A 20,217-nucleotide genomic window follows, 5' to 3' on the forward strand; every position below is an offset into this window, starting at 1 on the left:
TTCAACGATTCACTTAACTTTGATGTAACAGATCATTTCAATAGATTTTTCCCCACATCATTAAACAGAAACAATATTTAAAATGCATGTTTAAACTTCCCACCCCGCATAGTTACGCAACACGCAGTGCGTAATTAAAAAATTGCAAGCTATCTATGAACCGGAAAAATGGAATTAGGAAAGATACATGAAGTGTCATGCTTATTCGAATTCGTGTGCCATTTAATTTAATTTCAAATTCGAATTTGTACAAGAAAAGGTACTTTAACTTTGTTTTGAAGTATTTATTAGTCAGTTCACAAATTATTGAATTCCCATTTCAAGAAACTTGATTCTTCAACTTTTCTCAGGTCCATAGCAGCCAGAAAAATAGTTCATTTTTTATTTGCCTTTAATGATTTGTTTAACATTTTTACGGTTGGCTATTTGACTTTCAAGCTAAAAGGATTATTGAGCATTGGGATTTATAGCTACATTTAATTTAACTGTTGCTGCTGGTTGGCTATTTTAAACAAGTAGAGCAAAAATGTACGTTACTTCAACATTAATAAATATATATATTATATTCTTATAGGTTTGTATATTGTTTCTGTTGCTGTGTTTTAATTTATTGCATAGCGAACTTTCGGTTTATGTCTATTATCTTGGGTTGGATTTCGTGCTGTCCGAAGTGTAATGAAAATAAAAAATATTTCGCAATTCGAATTCTTGCATTCGTTCACTTAATGTTAAAAATTTTGTATGCCAAAATATATACTCCTTTTTTGTTCTGTTAGTCTCAGTATCTAGTTTACATTTAAATATAACTGTAGTTCAACATTTAACATTAAGTTGTTGCGGTCTGCAAATCTACATAATTAAATAGTTTGTTTTGATTTCATTTGTTTGCTTTTAGTCTGCTAATGTTATATATGAGGAATAAAACACCATACATTGATAAGTAATATTGTTGATCAGTTTTGTGTGTTGTCTCGGGCTCTCCACTTTTCTTCTCCTCTCTCTTCTAAACATTATCATTCATCACAGATGCTCTACGCACAAATCAAATTAAATTCAATGCAATTATTATCATCATTTAACAATTTGTTACAAGCTCCGATTTTGTCCCTAGTTGCTGTAGCTAAATGGAGTGACAAGTTGTAAGGACATTCGTGGGATCGGGATACATTTTGGACTGGACTTTCCCTAAACAAGAGCCTGTCCTGCTGCTGTCAGCCCATTTAAGTAGTTCTCGTTTAAAGTGTGTGGAGAGTGGTTAATTCTATTTAGTTTTATAAGATAATATGAAAGCTTTTCTAGAAAAAGTGTTGTATCACATATAGAGGAAGTGTTAAAAGTTGTATTCTTTTGTTTTCCACTCGGGTTTGTCAACTGTTTAGTTGTTTCAAGTCAACAGTTCGTAACAAAGTTGTAAATTCTTAAATAGTACAGGATATATGTTTAAATAGAATAAAATCAAACAGCTTAGCCTCAATAAAATGCTGTAAAGTAAATACAAATATATGAGCAATTCTGTTTCCATTTTTGATTTCGATCACTTTTATGATCTATGATTTCCTCTCAAAATTCCTTTTCAAGGTTTGCCTAAAAAGTGATTGAAATCAAATATAGAACCGAGTTTTCTGCCTTTGAAAAAGAGCACCAATTAAGTTACGGTTAAATAATAATAATAAAAAAAAGTTCAAACATGCTGGAGGGGAAATACGTAGTTCTAACAATAAATACATCGAGAAAAAGTATAACAGCTAAAAATATGTTACAAATATCTAGCATAGCTTAGCGTTTTGAGTGCCTGTTTGTTTGTTGGGACATGTCTGTGTGTTTCACTGTTTATATTTATTTTTAAAACGCTAGGCGTTCTCTAACGGCTTTTTTTTGTTTCGTCTCGCGCTTACGAACTACATAAATACACATCGAACATCAAAAATATGATAGCATATATATTTATATGCACGGCTACAGGGGTGGCTCGATTTCCTTTGGTTGAAAAAAGACCAAAAGTAATCTGTAATCCAATGAAACTTCATTCTTGGATACATAGGTCTCAACTATGTGGTATTTTTGGTTTAAATTTATGAAATGTAAGGATCCCTACAAAATATTTAAGCTCTGAAGTTAATTTTGACTTCATTGTTCTCAAAAACACTTTTTTCAAATAAAAACTGCCCACAAATTACATATGTTTCTATGACTGACCAAAAAAAAAAATCGAACCACCTCCATTTGCACACATGATTAATAATAATACGTAATACACAACAACGAGAATTACTCGCGACGAGTTCTCTTTGGACGTGAGGCGGCAATTGAATCTCCTCCTGGTGACGATACTGCCATGGATGCTCCACCGGTGCCTCCTGAGCCACTGCCTCCTCCACCACTGACTCCACCTAGAACCCCGTCTCCAGAACTCGACGAAATTGCTGTGATGGTGGCCGAAATGGTTGCCGATTGTTTCTCCACCCCTCGAATCTTTCGGGAGGCCACCGACTGGGCGGTGACTTGGAGAGAAATCGCATGTGTGTTGAGCTTTTCGGCCAGTAAAAGATCCTTCAGACCCTTCATCTTCTGGCTGTACAACGTGATTACTGGCCTTTTCAGCATTATCTCGAAGGGATCGTAATCGTCACTTGCATCCTCCTTCTTAGCTTCTTTGTGCTGTGGTTTTCCCTGCTGGACATGTGTTTGATTCAGGGATTGTGCTTGGTCAGTATGGCTGGCCTCAATAGAAACGGGCAATTGGGCAGAGGTTCCACTGCCGTTGCTTGCCCTTGCTGTGGTGCCTGGAGCCTCCATCTTATCGGAATTATGGTTGTGGTTACTGCTGTTGCTATTGTTGTTATTATTGTGAAACTCTTTCACACCGGATTCCCCGACAGACGGTTGTTGCTTCTGGTCGGCGAAGGGTTGACCTCCGCCTTGAAGCAGGAAGTCCGGATTGAGAATCTTTTCGCCGCAGGCAGCTGTTAAGTCGGCCAAAGTGGTCGGCAGCTCGGAATTTTTTGTTTTCTGGTAAAAAAAAAACCAAAATTAAATCATTTTTAGCCTGTTTAATGAGATATTTATTATAAAAAATGTGAGAATTGTTTGCACGTGTTATTAAAATTTCAAAACAATTTTATATCACAAGATCTTGGTAGGTCGTGACCCATCTATCCCTTGCCTGTAAAATATATTTCAGTATCAAAAGTAGTAACTACATTCATATTTTTACGTTTTTTTAGCATCGAAAATAATAGGTAAGCATTCTTGAAAAAAAATTATTTTATAAATAAAGTAATTCCTTCTTGCCAGCATAACAAAATAGGAACTAAGTCTTATTCGAGATTAAGGAAAGCAGAATACAATCCCTACCAAAGTCTTTTTTTTTGCTACATACTTCTAATATACCAATTGCTATTTTAATATCTGGATTGAACAACATAAAACCCTGATGCTTCTGTGATACCTGATTTCTTTCCAGAACAATGTCATCTTTGCAAAATAAAACCAAAGCCCAACCAACCCAAATGGCGAAAAATGTGATAGTACAGAAAACCGAAATGATATCCATAAGGAGCCTGCTGGTGTTCCTGAACAACACACTCGATTGCGAATTGCGGGGCATGGACGACCTAAAAACCGGGGCAGTATACTGCCAAGTCATGCACAGGCTCTTTCCCACGTCTATTTTAATCCACAAAGTCAAGTTTTATACGCACACCAAAGTCGACTTTGATGCAAACTTCCGGCTGTTGCACAATTGCTTCGAGAAGCTGAAAGTAACGCGGTATCTTCCCGTGGAAGAGTTGATTGTGGGGCACAACCACGTGGACTTTTGCAACTGGATATACAAATTCTATAAAGTCAACGACAACGGGCAGGAATACGATGCCAAAAAGGTGAGGAAAGACTCGCCAATCGGGCTCAGCAAAAGTCTCGAAATCGCCTGTTTTGCAACTGGGAACTTGAATGCCATGCACAAGTGTCAGTCGATGATCTTTAATTACACGAAAAACCCGTACAAGTACGAAAGGAGAAGTAGCCTGGATAGCCGCAGCATTGATCGTCTCAAACTCAAAAAGCCTGAGTCACAAAAGCAATCTATAAAGCCCCCTCCGCAGACAAAGGGAGCTCGAAAAGCCTCGGAATTTCACGCAGAAAGCAAGAACGTTTCTCTGCCCTCGGATAGCGAAGGCGAGCTGACAACGGGCACTCAGCAACCTTACCCGCAAAATCAGTATGCGGAAAAACACAATTCTAAGAGGGCTTTGACTGGGGTATCATTCACAATCGAATCGCCGAACAACTCGAAGAATGGCCCAGATCCCAAGGAGTTTAAGTCTTGGAAAGCTCTGATCGATAAGTGCGACCAAAGCAAAAACGAGCTGCAATCCAAGGCTGCGACCATCAGGGATTTACAGTGCAAGATTCGTCACTTGGACATAGAGCAGGAGCAGCTCGCTGATAAGTTAGGGAATGTGGAGCACATATTATTCAAATACGGTGATAATCCTAAGTATGCTGTTCAGCAACTAAAAGACATTCTCTTAAATAACCCGCAAGTGGTAGCGATACGACCGCGTAGACGCCATGAATGCGGGGATTCCACAGAGAGCAACCACCATTGTGGTTCTACTACTTCCAAGGTTCAGTTAACCCAGAAAATAGATTGTTCAAAACACTTAAAAATGCCAGAAATGGAATACTCGCACTTAATGCCTCCGTGTCAAAGCAAAGAATGCCTATCTAAAGAGTCTAAGGACAGAGATACCAAATCCCGAGATTGGGTAATTCCTAAAGACGAAGGTTCAGACTACAAGTACACGCACCGTTCTAGGAGCTCTATGAAACTCCATTGCCACAGGCATTGTCCATCCATGGACTCGAAGGATTCGCGCAGCCTTAGGCACCATTCCAAGGGGTATAAAAAACATTCGTTGGACTCAATGGACGAAGATGAGGATCACAAGCACAGGCACCATTCCACGAACTGTAGAATTCCAGACTGCAGGTGCCATTTCCGGGATTGTATGGACATTGGCGCAGATCACCAGTATAGGCGCCTTTCAAGGGAATCGGATCCAGAAAGAAAGCATAGGCACCATAGGCGATACTCCGGGGACAGAGATTCAGACCATAGGCATTCAAAACATTCAAAACATACCAAACACAGCAAATCGAAGTGTCTTTGCTTCTCAAAATCCATGAAAGAGTTGGACTTCAAACCCAATTACGACTCGGATTCCACTTTTTCTACGAAGGAAGAATCAAATAATTCCAAGGATCTCGATCAAAATGATACATCGATAGAAAAACAATAAGACCCATTTAAATTAATTCTATAAAGATTTTAAATTGATACTTAGAGTTGAACTTGTTAAGCGGTTCGGAAAACGTAAAAAAAGTGATATCGTTTTTCTATATTTAAAAAACAGTAGCTCCAAATTTCTGTTTCGAATTACCCAATTAAATTTATTAATGTCAAAACTACGTATTTGCTTTCTTAAAAACACGTGACCTAGATCCTGAAACATAAAAAATCACGACAAATGTTGAGATAAAATAAGAAACACTACTTTCTAGTTAAAATTTGTAAGGTTAACGAATGCATTTTCTTACCTCTTCCTTTTTAACCATCGTATTGTTATTTCCCTCCAAAGCATCTGATCCCGTAGCTTCATTAGACTCCCTAGCCTCCCTAGCCTCCTGTTCCGCCTTCGCTTGTTCCGCCCTCGCTTGTTCCGCCTTCGCTTGCTCCGCCTCCAGATCCTCGGGCAATTTAATGACCACCTGGGATCTGATGTCGTAGTCAAACTTGGTAATATTGTTTACCAGCGGTTTGGCCCAACCAATATGCAGAATGGGCGTTAGGCTATCCTCTTCCCATTGGCAGATGCCGTCGTAGAACCGCAGTAGATTTGCAAATACCTCGGAGTCTCGTAAAATACTTCTCGCCGAATGACCCGAACTTTCGGTTTTCATCACATAGGGTATTAGCTCGTTCGCAATGTCCAAAAGCTCTTTATAGATCTCCTCGTCATCCCGGCACTGGTACGTGTACAAACGGATTACATCCGCTGCATTTGCCCACGCGGCAAAAGCGTCCCGGTACTTGAGCAATCGATTGTAGTAGTTTCCCTGGTAGGTATACGGATATACATGGTGATTCCGGTAGTGGACTCTCGCCGACTCTATGGCCTCCCGATACAGCTGTTCGCAACTGATGCTCGGATGTGTCCGATGGATCTCCTCCAGCTCGCCAAGAGTGCCCATGGCCATCGGATAGCGTTTGAGGTGTCCCAAGTCGTAGAGCAACCAAAGCAGCTGCTGCTGCAGCTCTGCCACCTCCACGCAGTCACTGTTCGAGGTCAGCGAGATGTTGAGAGCGGCACAGATGGCCGCCACTTCCATTCCACGCTCGCAAATCACCGCCAGGCCACCTTTAATAAGACGAAATATATTAGACAATGTTTTCTAATGTTAAAGGTATATGGGTGGGATATTTTTTAGCGTATATTCGATACGCAGCGAAGAAGACTTTTCAGACCCAATAATCTATTTATATCAGGATCATATTTTAACAAAAAGAAAGAAATCGTTTTCTTAATCATTCTGAATTATTTTATTTAAAAAAAAAGACAATTTATTTGCAATATTGGACCGGAGCGAACATTCCTTGATATCACCCTTTTATCGCACTCCCATTTTAATAAGGTAAACCACTACCTTATCAGTGGTTCAAAAGGGGGAACATCTTCATAACGTCAAGGAAACAAACTGGATAAATTTTAAGGCTAAATTAAGTACCCTGATATCTGAAACTCCTCCTGAAGGTAAGTGCACAGATATTCACAAGAAAAAAATTATACAAAAAAGATTTGCAAGATCTACTAGTGGATTAAACATTTTAAGTATAGCAAATTTACGGTGGTAAAAAAAAGGACAGCAATGGTGCATAGAAAACTTTAAGCGGAGCGTACAAATTTGGTCCACCTGAATTAAACTAGATTTAAGTCAATAATTTTCATTAAAAGATGCTACTCTGAACCGTCATTTATCTTTTTTGACAAGGAATGACCAGTTCTAATCAAAACAAGAAATGCTCGTGTGAAATTGGGATGAAGGCAAAAGACAAAAACAAAGATATAACTCATAAAGACAATATTTTGAAACTATAAGTACACATTTTTTAGGTATTCGAGTATTTTTTAGGTTGGAGTATTTGAATAGCTTAACAATCCTCAGTGACTCTAATTCTAGCAACATATTTAAAAAGGCAGTGGCCATTTTTACTGCACACAGTTTAAACTTACCCAAGTAGAGCCACGACCCGGATTCAATCCCAGGGCGGATATCCTGTCCCCGCTTATCTTCGCTGCCCTTGCCGTGCCATGTCACCTCGATGGTCTCCACACGCTTCTGGCCAAACACCACCCAGGCATGATCCTCTGAGATGGCCAGTCGTACGTCCTTGTAGCCGAGCAACTGGCATCCCGCCACCACTGCCAGAGCGACTCCGAAGCAGTCCAACTTGTTCCCGGACAGATAGCTGTAGAGGTTCTGCAGGTGAGCCCGGTCCTTGTAGCTACTGCGGATCAGCGAGTTCCAGATCACGTCGGATACCTTCTTGATCACCTCGCGGGTGGCCTGGCGGTGGGGCTTCGGCTTCTCCACCACCGACAGGATCGTCTGAAACTTCTTGTACAGCCCGGCGATCAGCTCATGGGTAACTACCGGAAAGGGAACGCTGTTGCCCATGATAACGTCAGTTCCGCCTGCATAAGGTAAAGGTGGATAATTAGTTTTAATTAAAAATAAAATAATGTTATGTCATTTCAATATTCCCACAAACAGCTTCTCTAAAAATCAAACCATTAAATTGAAGATAAGTTAATATAATTTTAATAAGTATGGAAATTTACGAAATTAAATTTACTTCTAATCCGTGGACTATGCATATAAATCGTATATATTTACGTTATAGAAAATTAGAAAACGAAATTAATTTAAAAACAAAACTAAATTTATTAACCGAACAAAAAAGAAAACTAACATGAAGGTAGTATGGTAATAAAATCTTCAGCTATACACAAAAATTTTTATTTTTAATTTCAATCTAATATTTTAAATAACAACGAAATTAAGTATGTCGATTTTCCTTTTAATTTTCCGATATTTCCTAATGCAGATGTATGGAATTATATATACATCGTTTTTCTAAAATCGTAAAAAAATACTATTTCTCATAGCATATGCGTATTAGAGAGTTGCACGATACAATGCAATGTTAAGTAATAGTAGTTAGCCTACTCCTACTAAGAAAAGAAAGAGAAGGCTCAAGGGTGGTGGTCTACGCTCAAAGGAAATTCCTGTTGGACTCATTGTTAACCCCGAAAAAACTAAACTAAACTGGCCCTTAATGCCCCAATCACGACTGTCTTTTAGCATCCAAGCGAAGTACTTGGGAGTTATTCTTAATAATAAGCTATGCTGGAATAAAAACAAACAAAACCGGAACTATTTCCAAATCATAGCACTGATGCTATAAACACTATCCTGAACTATACGGATGGCTCTAGCTAAATAAGTAAACGGTGGTTGGGATCTACTCGAACCGAAATATATATTTTTTTTAATTATATATATCAGACCATTGCAATGTGTTCCAGGCGGAGGTCATTGCTATTAAGGACACAATGGCTCTCCTGAACACATCACTGTTTTCGGACCGTGAAGCAGCAGTTTCAGTTACATCTCTGAACGAGACGACCGCACACCTGAGTATCAAACCTATTTGGGTGCCTGAACACACCGACGTACTAAGCAACCGCAAGGCTGAGCTAGCCAAGTCGATATCCTTCAATAGAACACGGTGGGTAGCTCCTTGTAAAACAATGAGCAACCACACTCAATGACAGGTTATGGGACTCCATAACCACCTTTAAAACATCGACGCTAACCTGGCCCAACGACTATTCCAAAAGAACTTAAACTTTATTAGAAATTAGAAGGTTAAGACATGTCCAGTACATAGACTTAGCACCTGACTCTGCTAAGGCTAACTAAATTACACCCTACATTCAGACATCTTATGGTATCACAAAATTGTGATAACCATATGAAGGAGAGCTATTTTACGTCATTTTTCTCTTCCATATTCGTTCAATGTTTGTTTTTGGTTCGCCTATCAAAACAACACATTAAGGGGTATTATTATACCCCTGCAGAGGGTATTACAATTTTGGTCAAAAGTGTGCAACGCAGTGAAGGAGACATCTCCGACCATATAAAGTATATATATTCTTGATCAGGTTCGCGTCCTGAGTTGATATAAGCATCTCTGTCTGTCTGTTTCTACGCGAACTAGTCTTTCTGTTTTAAAGATATCGACTTAAAACTTTGCACACACCCTTATTTTCTTTGCACGCAGTATATAGTTCGTTATATCGTTCCTATGACAGCTATATGATTTAATTGTTTTATTTTTATAAAGTATATTAATGAAATCGGTAAAACATCTATACCTCAACTTATGTTGTAAAAAACATAAAAATTATTTATATTATTCAGTTATTATACCCTTGCAGACGGTATTATAATTTTGGTCAAAAGTGTGCAACGCAGTGAAGGAGACATCTCCGACCCTATAAAGTATATATATTCTTGATCAGGATCACCTCCTGAGTTGATATAGCCATGTCCGTCTGTCCGTCTGTCCGTCTGTCCGTCTGTCCGTCTGTCTGTCCGTCTGTCTGTCCGTCTGTCTGTCCGTCTGTCTGTTTCTACGCGAACTAGTCTCTCAGTTTTAAAGATATCGAATTGAAACTTTGCACACACCCTTCTTTCCTTTGCACGCAGTATATAAGTCGGAACGGCCGGGATCGGCCGACTATATCCTATAGCTGCCATATAACTGATTGATCGGAAATGCCATAACTCTGCTGTTTGTTAAGTTAGGAAGTTGGAATTTTATATGGGTTTTATATTTGGCCAATCAATCCGACCTACCAAATTTCATAAAGATCGGCCGACTATATCCTATAGCTGCCATATAACTGATTGATCGGAAATGCCATAACTTTGGTGTTTGTGAAGTTAGGAAGTTGGGATTTTCTATGGGTGTTATATTTGGCCTATCAATCCGAACTACCAAATTTCATAAGGATCGGCCGACTATATCCTATAGCCACCATATAACTGATTGATCGGAAATGCCACAACTTTGGTTTTTGTTAAGTTAGGAAGTTGGGATTTTCTATGGGTTCTATTTTTAACCAATCAATCCAACCTATCAAATTTCATAAGGATCGGCCGACTATATCCTATAGCTGCCATATAACTAAACGATTGGAAATGCCATAACTTTGGTGTTTTTAAAGTTAGGAAGTTGGGATTTTTTATGAGTATTAAGATTGCATCATATGAATAATTTTGGAGAATATAATTTACAGAATATTCTGCAAGGGTATATCAACTTCGGCTCCGCCCGAAGTTAGCTTTTCTTTCTTGTTTTTCTATTTATTTTCGGATAGGTTAAAACATATGGCAGCTACATGTTCTACCTTTTATACTAACTGTAATAGACAGGGAAACGGTTGGACAGACGGATAGATAGACTGACTGCTTTGCAAGCATCGGACTAAAATTAAAAATATAATTTTGAACTCCACTTTAAGAGGATAAAATTAGTGACCAAATTTTGGAAGTTTCTCAAATGCCTAACGACAAGCAATAAGGAATTTTTACTGCCACTAGCTAAAAAATTCGTGACGTTGTGGCAATAACCAAAACAAGGCGCTGAAACTTTTCCAATTGTGTACGACTTCCGTTTTAACAGGTTTCCTTTTGGTAAATGGATAACGGTGAACGCGAGCGGTAAAAGGTAGGTGTGACTCATGAACGCGGGCTATACACACCTGTCGCCGCTTGACTAATGTCCCCTGCTGCGGCAGCGGCAGCAGCTGCTTGCGCGGCCTGAGCAGCGGCCTCTCCAGTCGTCAAAGACAGCTCGATGTAGCCGACCACAATGGAGAGCAGGGTGAGATCGGGCTCGATTCCGGAGGTTAAAGCGCGACGGAACAGATTTACCACATCGGCCGTGGACTTCAGAGGGAACAGGCTGGCATCGATCACGCCATTGAGCGCCATGGGACTCGCACTGGCGCTTCGAGTAATAGTGGACATGGTTCCGGGAGAGGGTATTTAATCGCCAAAATAATTTAAAGGACTTCAAGTCCTTCGAAGGCAATGCTAAAAACATAGGGAATAATATATGAAACATTTTTTCAAGGTAAAAAATTATTTTTGTAATTAACACTAACAGGAACGATAAAAACCTATTTTTGAGCAACATCTTAAGCCTACATGGAGAAATGTTTTAGCCTAAGCAACTTTGTTTACAAAAAAACAAGAGATTTTGGAATTTTAATAAATGAGTTTTTGCCTAAATATAAAACGATGTTTAAAAAATGTTTAGAGGTCTTAAACTTGTTTCTAAATAAAACATTTAAAACCGAAAATATTTTTGATTGTTAATTAATATTGTCATTGAATGATTAATAGCTTCAGCAACCACTTCCAAAAACCAGCCTTGGCTTGGTTTCTTGGATTAATATATAACTTGCTTATAATATGCGAAAAACACATTTATCTGTGCGAAAATTTTGATTTAAAGCGTGCTTACCAGAATCTGATTGCTTTGTCCTTTTAAATGAATTGTATTCGTTTAAATTCCGTGATTAGCCTGTTTTAATGCCTGGGTAAAAGAACGAATTGGTCTTTTAGTCTAATTTCCATTGGGAACCACTTGAAACTTACCCAAGTCCTTTACTGAAATGTCCGATTGTGTCCTTTTTATACTCTTCTTCCTCACTATGCGGAATGCGGAAACATGTGTACCTTACATATGAAGAAATCTTAGAGGGTTGTGATATTAACCAAGTAGCTTCGTTAGTTTTCCACCTGTTTCTAGACCGCAAATGGTGTTTTTACAGAAGTTTCTGCATGTGAGCTTTGAGAAAAGTGGGAAAACATTTAAAAAGGGCCAGAAAGCATTCAAATTGACCAGCTCACCCAAATGGCAGGAAATCCGGGCCTTTTTCCACCTGCTCTGTTCTTAAGCTCCTTAGTATCCTGCTGACGGCCTGGGACTTTCGCCTGGATTTGCCCGATGCAAAATGCTGGGTTTTTGTTGCTGTTGCTGCTGCTGCTGTTGCTGTTTGTACAGCCAGCCACTTTGTGGCTGCAACATTGGCAACAAGTTGACAAACAACTTTTGTCGTTGTCGCACCTTCTTGGCCCTTTTCCGCTTATTTATTTTCTCCTTTTCCTCGCTTTGTACTTTTAAGAGCAGGATTTCTGTTGCTGCTTCACTTGCACTTCTCATTTGCAGCAACAACAATAACAACTGGTTTTCTGCATGTGTGTGAGTGTGTGCGTGTGTGCAGCATGCATGTGCACTGCAGAAATATGTATATATCCTGGCCCTGCGTCCTTCGTCCGCGTCCACGTCATCAATTAATCGGCTCACGGGGGCAGGTGAATTTCTCGCACCTTTCTCTCACTGGCTTTTGTTGTTGCTGCTTTTTGGTTTTTGGTTTCGGGTTTTGTGTTTGTTTTTTTCTCGTCAACCCGCCACCCTCCGGTTTACATATTTTGCACTTGACACGCAGTTACCGTTTCCCGCTCAAATTGCCCGACTATCGCTTCGCACTTGATTTCATTTGATCCGAGCATTATGCGTGCCCATTTTGGCACTAATTGGGCAGGTTTATTGCGCGGCAGTACTGGCAAGAACCAGGAGAAATTCCGACGAAATATTGCGTTGTGTTGTGTTTACCTCTCTGCGCCAGTGTGTGCACACCCTGCACGTGCCCAAACTGGGAGTAGTGCTGCAAAGCGCTACCCTGTGGCAGTATTTAGGTACTTTTGCGGTATTTTTGGGACATTTAAATCTAAAAATCCAACTAATAACCTGTTTAGACTAGCCGCATCACCAGCTCACTACTGCAGGATCTTCAGAAGCGTTAATAGAGTAATAGAGCGTAGTAGTTAAAAACTTATGTTCGTAGGAATGCATCACCAAGAAAGTCGATCTAGCCATGTCTGTATGTCCGTCCAACCGTTTCTACGCAAACTAGACCCTCAGTTTTAAAGCTATCTGCTTGAAACTTTCCCAAAAGTTGTCTTTCTATTGCAGGTAGTATATAAGTCGGAACGAGCCGGTTCGGGTGAATATAGCTCATAAAAGAACAATCGGAAAACAAAATTTAAACAGTATAACTTTGTTTTTAATTTTTTATACCCTAGTATTATAATTTTGGTCAGAAGTTTGTAACGCAGTGAAGGAGACGTTTCCGACCCCATAAAGTATATATATTCTTGATCAGGATCAATATTTGAAAGCCGCCCCGATCGGATGGCTATATCCTATAGCTCACATAGGAACAATCGGATATAACTTGCAAGAACGGAAGATATTTCGCGCAGTGTAAAAGCTATTGTCATAAGTCTTTCCAAATCTTATTTTTTTATGAATACCTTGAGCAGGGTAAAAGCGCGTGCCGATCGGACGTCTATATCCTATAGCTCCCATAGGAACAATAGGGTGAAATCGGTCCAAATTTGATGATTTTCAGAATATTTCATGCCGTGTATAAGCTATTGACATAAATTTTTCCAAGTCTTATTTATTTACGCATACCTTGATCAGGACGTCTATATCTTATAGTTTCTGTAGGAAAAATTGTTAAAGGCTGCGAAATATCCCTTTAAACTTCGGCTTGCCGAAGTTAGTTTCCGTCCTCGTTTTTATACCCTTGCAGAGGGTATTATAATTTTGGTCAAAAGTGTGCAACGCAGTGAAGGAGGCATCTCCGACCCTATAAAGTATATATATTCTTGATCAGGATCACCTCCTGAGTTGATATAGCCATGTCCGTCTGTCCGTCTGTCCGTCTGTTTGTAAAGTTAGGAAGTTGGGATTTTCTATGGGTTTTATAGTTGGCCAATCAATCCGACCTACCAAATTTCATAAGGATCGGCCGACTATATCCTATAGCTGCCATATAACTGATTGATCGGAAATGCCATAACTTTGGTGTTTTTAAAGATAGGAAGTTTGGATTTTTTATGAGTATAAAGAATGCATCATAGGAATAATTTTGGAGAATATAATTATAGAGTATTCTGCAAGGGTATATCAACTTCGGCTCCGCCCGAAGTTAGCTTTCCTTTCTTGTTTCTTGTGATTTTGTAATATTTAAATAATGTGGAATTAAGGTTTTAATTAAATTAAAATCGTACATCTATATCATATAGCTCCCATAGAACAATTAAAAAAAAAAAAAAACTTCCAAAAAAATTTGTATTTATTTTGTTTTTCTATTTATTAAAATATTCCTTTGAGTTATAGTAATTATTTACTAAATCAGAATATCAAATAGCTGCCTTAGAAACGCTGGTAAAATGCAGCGTAAAATCGACATTGCTTCATTGTTTTAGTTATATAGGCATAGAAATCGAAATGTAGTCGTTTTGTAATAACTGCAAGGGTATAAAAACTTCGGCTAGCCGAAGTTTCCTTCCTTTCATGTTCAAAATCAAATACGTACTCTGAAATCAAAAAATGCATATCGAAGTATAAAACAATGAAGTTTTTAAATTTCGTTTTCAATTCGGTTTTCGGTTTTTTTTGGAAGTTTTTTTTTTGAAGTTGTTTAAAAAGGCTTTTTTAAATTAAAAAAAAAAAAAAAAAAAAAAAATAAAGTAGAAAAATTAATAAAAAATTTTTTTTTTTTTTTACATATACTATATTGTCAATTATTTGCACTTGATCTGATTTCAAAAAACTTTTATAACCTCGAAAAAAAAAAACCAAATTTTAAAAAAAAAAAAATTTAAATTTTATTTAAAAGAAAAAAAAAAAAAAAAAAAAAAAAAAAAAAAATAAAAAAAAAAAAAAAATTTTTTTTTTTTTTTAAAAAAAAAATTATTTGATTATTATTAAATTAAACAAAAAAAAAAAAAAAAAAAAAAAAAAAAAAAAAAAAAAAATAAAAAAAAAAAAAAAAAAAATAAAAAAAAAAAAAAAAAAAAAAAAAAAAAAAAAAAAAAATTTTAAAAAAAAAAAAAAAAAAAAAAAGCGATTTTTATTTTAATATATAGCGGAGTCTTTATTGGTAAAGTTCTTTCAAGTTGATCCATTTAAATTTTTTTTTTTTAATATTAAAAAAATTTTTTTTTTTAAATTTTAGTTAGATCCCCAATCTTAAACTGATTTTACAAAATGCATTATTCTTATAACTATGGCTTCTATCGGTGACAGCGCGTGAGCAGCGAAAGTGGACTTTGATTAGATAATTTTGATTGGTCAAAACTGTGGCCTGATGGGTTGGTTTCTAGGCTGCATCTTTTGTTTAATTAATTTGGATTGGCCAAAGCTTTTATGCTGACAAATGGGTTCTCAGGCTGGACCCTTTGTTTAAAGGTCTGAATATTGTTTATGTCTGCCGTCGTCGATAAAGGCGTGTGAAGTGTTTATAATTCGGATGCCGCCGATCGAAGGCGTGGGAAAGATTTATGTCTGAGGGGTTAAATGTTTATGTTGGATTGATTTGAATAACTGTAATAGTAGGCTCTGGACTTATGTTATTGACAATTGTTAAATGTTTATGTTGGATTGATTTGAATAACTGCAATAGTAGGCTCTGGGCTTATGTTATTGACAATTGGAATAATGGGTATCTCTGGATATACAGGTTGTATGTTGGGTTTGGTAGCTAGGGTATTTGCGTATACGTCACTCGCCCCTCCTTTAGAAGATTCAACATCCTTGTTGAATTTAAACAAAATTTCTTTTTTGTTGGCTAGGCGCCTATAGGTAAATATGATGTAAGTTGTGATGCTTAAAAGTATAATTATTAATATCGTAAAAACAACCCACTTATAGATTGATTCTTGTTTTTGTTGATGGGTAATAGAATTTTTAAGTTTTAACAATCGTATTGGTTCATATAAAGTAACATTAGTGCTGGATAATATAATTTTATATTCATTTATATTCTTTGAAGTTGTAAATTTTATATCTCTTATTTCTAAGGAGCATTGACTTAATTGTATTAGATTGTTACCCTGAATTTTTTTGTTGAACATTTCGCAATCTTGCTTAATTTGTGTTTCACTTAAATTATAAGTAATAATGATGTTAGGTTCAATGTATTTTACAGATTCATTTTCTGATACAAAAGTGTGTTGACATTTTGCTAATTGATTAGTAAGGATTTGAGAGATACATTGATCCATGATTATAAATTTTTGGTCTAATATAGTTGTTAATGAATTTGGTGAATTTTCCAAGTAAAATACCTTTTTTTCGTCGTTTATAAAATATTCATAATTGTCATTAATGTCAATTTGTCGTCCGATATTATCTGGGTATTTTATAATTCTATATTTTTGTGTTTCTTTAAATGAAGTGGGTATATGGGCTAGAATAAAAGTGTCTTTAGTTTGACTGCTTAACCAAGCTGAAGTTTTGATTGATAGTAATTTTTCTTCGTTTATGTTCTCTAATTCTTCATGTTTTAATATTTTAGGATTAAATATTCCTACTCTTGTTAATTGTAAACTCATTTGTAAATCCTCAATGTATTCTAGAAATATATTTAGGGAGTATCTAAAAATGTTCAAAGCATCTTCCTCTTCTTCATCTCTTACGAGTCTGTTTATATGTTTGGATTGCTCATTTATTATTTGAATTATGTCATTAAATTCTTTGTTTTCAATTATTTTTTCCTGTAAGTTTTCTAGCTTATCTTCCAACTCCTTTTTATCATCTTCAGTTAATGTTCCAAATAGATATTTGTAAGCTATTCCTACAAAGTTGATTAATCCCCGTTTTTGTCTTTGTGACGAAGTAATTCCCTTGATTTCATGTTTTAATTGTTTCAATGTTAAAGCAATGTCCGGTACGTGTTTAAATTGGTTTTCGTATTTTATAAAATCTTGATATGTTTCAAATATTTTAGTTTGATTTATTTTAATCATATGGTGTTCATAATTTAGAGGTATTTTTATAGTCCCTGTGTTCAGAAGTAAATAACCGTTGTTCGAAGTAATGGGTGTAATGCTAATTTGTTGTGCTGTTATCAATGGTATTTTCGTCCATGTCAGTATCATGATCAATTTCAGTATCAGAGTTAGTACTGTCAGTCTCCCTGGAATGATGAGAAAGATTATGCATTTTAGCTTTTTGAATTTACTTCTGTGTTTTATTACTTTATGACCCCTATTAGTTTCTTGCCAGTGCTTTTCATCTTTTTGTTCTAATGCTCCTGTCTTTTTGAATGGGTTTACTAATTTAGCTTTTCGTTTCATTTCTTTTTCAACTTTAGTATATTCCAAATCTATTTCATGTTCCTCGCGGTTTTTATTAATTTTATCTATCTTGTATTCTTTCCGTTTTTGTATATTTTTGTTCGGTTTTATGCCATAAAGAAATATTTCGGCAGGAGTTTTACCTGTGGCATCATGGGTTATTTCATGATTATAAACGTATGTTGCTTTTTCTATATTCATTAATTTATCTTCTGCGTCTGTAAGTGTATTGATAATTCTAAGCTTTTCATTCATTGTTTTATGGACCCTTTCTATGTCGGCTATACCATTCTTGCTAGTTGTTATTTCAATATTGATATTTTCCTTTTTTAACCAATTTTGTAATGATTTAGATATTAGGCCAGGATCTTGATCCATTTTAATTGTTTTTGGTTTACCTATCATACTAAAAATTTTTAGAAGAGCTTTTTTACTTTCAATCCAATCTGTCGTTTTGGTTTCAATAATAGAAATGAATTTTGAATGAATGTCGATACATGTTAAAAATTTACGTTGGTCAATAAAATAATAGTCTATAACATATTTATCGCGAATATTTTTGGTTTCTGGAGTTTTTTCAAAAGGAAGAGCAACTTTTCTGTGCTCTGCTTTGCATAAATTACAAATTTCACATTTATTAATAATGTTTTGAATAAGTTTTTGTGCGTCTGGGAAATAGTATTTAGTTTTAAAATCGTCATACGTTTTTTTTATACCTTGATGTATTGTCTTTTCATGTATTTCTAATATTTTCTCGTGAAAGTCTGCATATGTGGGCAAGTTGGGAAGTATAACTGAAGTTTTCATTAATTTCGTTCCAGTATTTGGTTTAATTAATTTCATATAGGCTCGTTGAAAAATAGCAAAGTCTTCGTCATTATTAATGTACATAACAAAATTGTGTCCACATATAAATTTTATAATTATGTCTTTTGCCAATATTTCAGTCATGTCACTGTAAATTATTTTATTAATAGTTTTATTAAAGTAGTGAGTAAGTTCGTTAGTGTCTTGATTTCCCTTTTCAAATATAAGTTGGTGATTAAAAACGTTAACTGGTCGTTCGGTAATTTGTATGCAATCACCGTTATCTTCTTGTGCACTATGCACCGTTGCTGCAGTAGTATCTAAATCGTCTTCATTTTGAAATACTTCTTCAATTTTGTTATCTTTAGTTTCTTTCTTTGTAATCCTTGACAAAGCATCTGCTACGTAATTCTCTTTTCCTTTAATGTACTTTATTTCATAGTCAAACTCTCTAAGTTTTATTTTCCAACGTTGTAATTTCATATTAGGTTCTTTTATGTTATGTAACCAAACAAGCGGTTTATGGTCAGAGCATATTTTAAAACTTCTTCCGAAGAGATAGGGGCGGAAATACTTAGTCGCCCATACAATAGCTAATAATTCTTTTTCAATAGCTGCATAATTTAACTCATGTTCATTTAATGTTCTACTGGCAAAACAAATGGGTTTGCCTTCTTGGGATAGAACTGCACCTAATGCATAATTGCTTGCATCTGTAGTTAAATCGAACTTCTTTTCAAAATCTGGATAAATGAGAATTGGATCGTTACTTATTAAAGTTTTTAATTTTTCAAACGCTTCATTGTAATTAGGATCGCTTATATTTATTTTTGATCCTTTCTTTAAGCAAAGAGTCATTGGTTTTGCAATTTTTGCGAAGTCTTTTATAAATTTTCGATAAAATCCACAAAGGCCTAAAAATGATTTTATTTGTTTTGGAGAGTTTGGAATTTTAAAATCTTGAATAGCTTGAATTTTATTTGGATTTGCTTTGATTCCTTCGGTTGAAATTATGTGACCTAAGAATTCCGTTTCTCGTTTCATAAATTCACATTTATCTAATTGTAGTTTGAGATTTGATCTGCGAAGACGTTCGAATACTTTTTTAAGAGATTGAATGTGCTCTTGTAAAGAGGTAGAAAATATAACAATGTCGTCTAAATATACTAGACAATGGGTACCTATTATGTCGTGTAATACATTATTCATACAACGCTGAAATGTAGCGGGTGCGTTTTTAAGACCAAAGGGCATTCTAGTATATTCATAGTGACCTTTCTTAGTGGAAAATGCAGTTTTTTGAATAGAGTCTGGATCCATTTCAATTTGATGGAACCCTTTAGCAAGATCTAATGTTGTAAAATATTGACATTTCCCTAACTTGTCTAAGATTTCGTCCATGTTCGGAATAGGGAATTTGTCATTAATAGTTACTTCGTTCAATCCTCTGTAATCGATAGCCATACGAAATTTGGGTATGCCCGATGCATCCCTTTTCTTGGGTACCATTACAATTGGACTGCAATAAGGAGATTTTGATTTTCTGATAATACCTTGTCTTATCATTTCTTCAATTTGTTTTTCTACTTCTGTATCGTAAATATACGGATAGCTATATGGTCTCCTATATATTGGTTCTTCATGTTTTGTTTTAATAATGTGTTTGATTTCGTTCGTGAAAGTCAAATTTTCACCTTCATGATACTGAATATCAAAATATTTTGACATTAAATAATGAAGTTCAGTTTTTTCTTCATTATTTAAGTGATCGTCTCTTATGTTATTGTCAGATAAATCTGTTTGTAAGGCATAAATATATTCCTCATCGTCTACTATATTTGAAAAAGTTTGTTTAGGTTTTTCCGTTATATTTACCATTGGGAATTCATATTTATTTAATTCAATAGTGTTTTTCATAAAATCAATTTTTGCTGATGTTTCTTTTAGAATTTTTCTTCCAATAAGAATGTCATAATGATTTGAAAAGTGGTTTATATAAAATGTTTGTTTAGATGAAAATAATTTTGGGATACTAAACTGGATATATTTATT

The 20,217-nt window shown here is 35.9% G+C and overlaps 2 protein-coding genes across 3 annotated transcripts; one reads left to right on the forward strand and one right to left on the reverse strand.

Annotated features, from left to right (window-relative positions):
- Window positions 1-373: 373 nt before the first annotated feature.
- LOC108038675 (menin) lies at window positions 374-12,837 on the reverse strand. Its single transcript, XM_044459820.1, has 7 exons — window positions 12,055-12,837; window positions 11,800-11,992; window positions 11,666-11,737; window positions 10,899-11,232; window positions 7,296-7,757; window positions 5,602-6,422; window positions 374-3,009 (listed from the first exon to the last, which is right to left on the reverse strand). The coding sequence occupies exons 4-7, from the start codon at window positions 11,164-11,166 to the stop codon at window positions 2,269-2,271; spliced, it is 2,292 nt and encodes a 763-aa protein (XP_044315755.1). The 5' UTR covers window positions 11,167-11,232; window positions 11,666-11,737; window positions 11,800-11,992; window positions 12,055-12,837; the 3' UTR covers window positions 374-2,268.
- Window positions 3,152-5,476, forward strand: LOC108038677. Of its 2 annotated transcripts, none has more exons than XM_017115506.1 (2): window positions 3,152-3,239; window positions 3,464-5,476. In XM_017115506.1, exon 2 carries the CDS (start codon window positions 3,468-3,470, stop codon window positions 5,301-5,303), a length of 1,836 nt encoding a protein of 611 aa, XP_016970995.1. In that variant the 5' UTR covers window positions 3,152-3,239; window positions 3,464-3,467; the 3' UTR covers window positions 5,304-5,476. The 2 variants fall into 2 exon arrangements, with proteins under 2 accessions (XP_016970995.1, XP_016970996.1); XM_017115507.1 differs by having other exon boundaries at window positions 3,184-3,239; window positions 3,295-5,476.
- Window positions 12,838-20,217: the final 7,380 nt, after the last annotated feature.

The sequence above is a fragment of the Drosophila rhopaloa genome, unplaced genomic scaffold (assembly GCF_018152115.1).
Source record: "Drosophila rhopaloa isolate 14029-0021.01 unplaced genomic scaffold, ASM1815211v1 contig_2, whole genome shotgun sequence".
Taxonomy (NCBI): domain Eukaryota; kingdom Metazoa; phylum Arthropoda; class Insecta; order Diptera; family Drosophilidae; genus Drosophila; species Drosophila rhopaloa.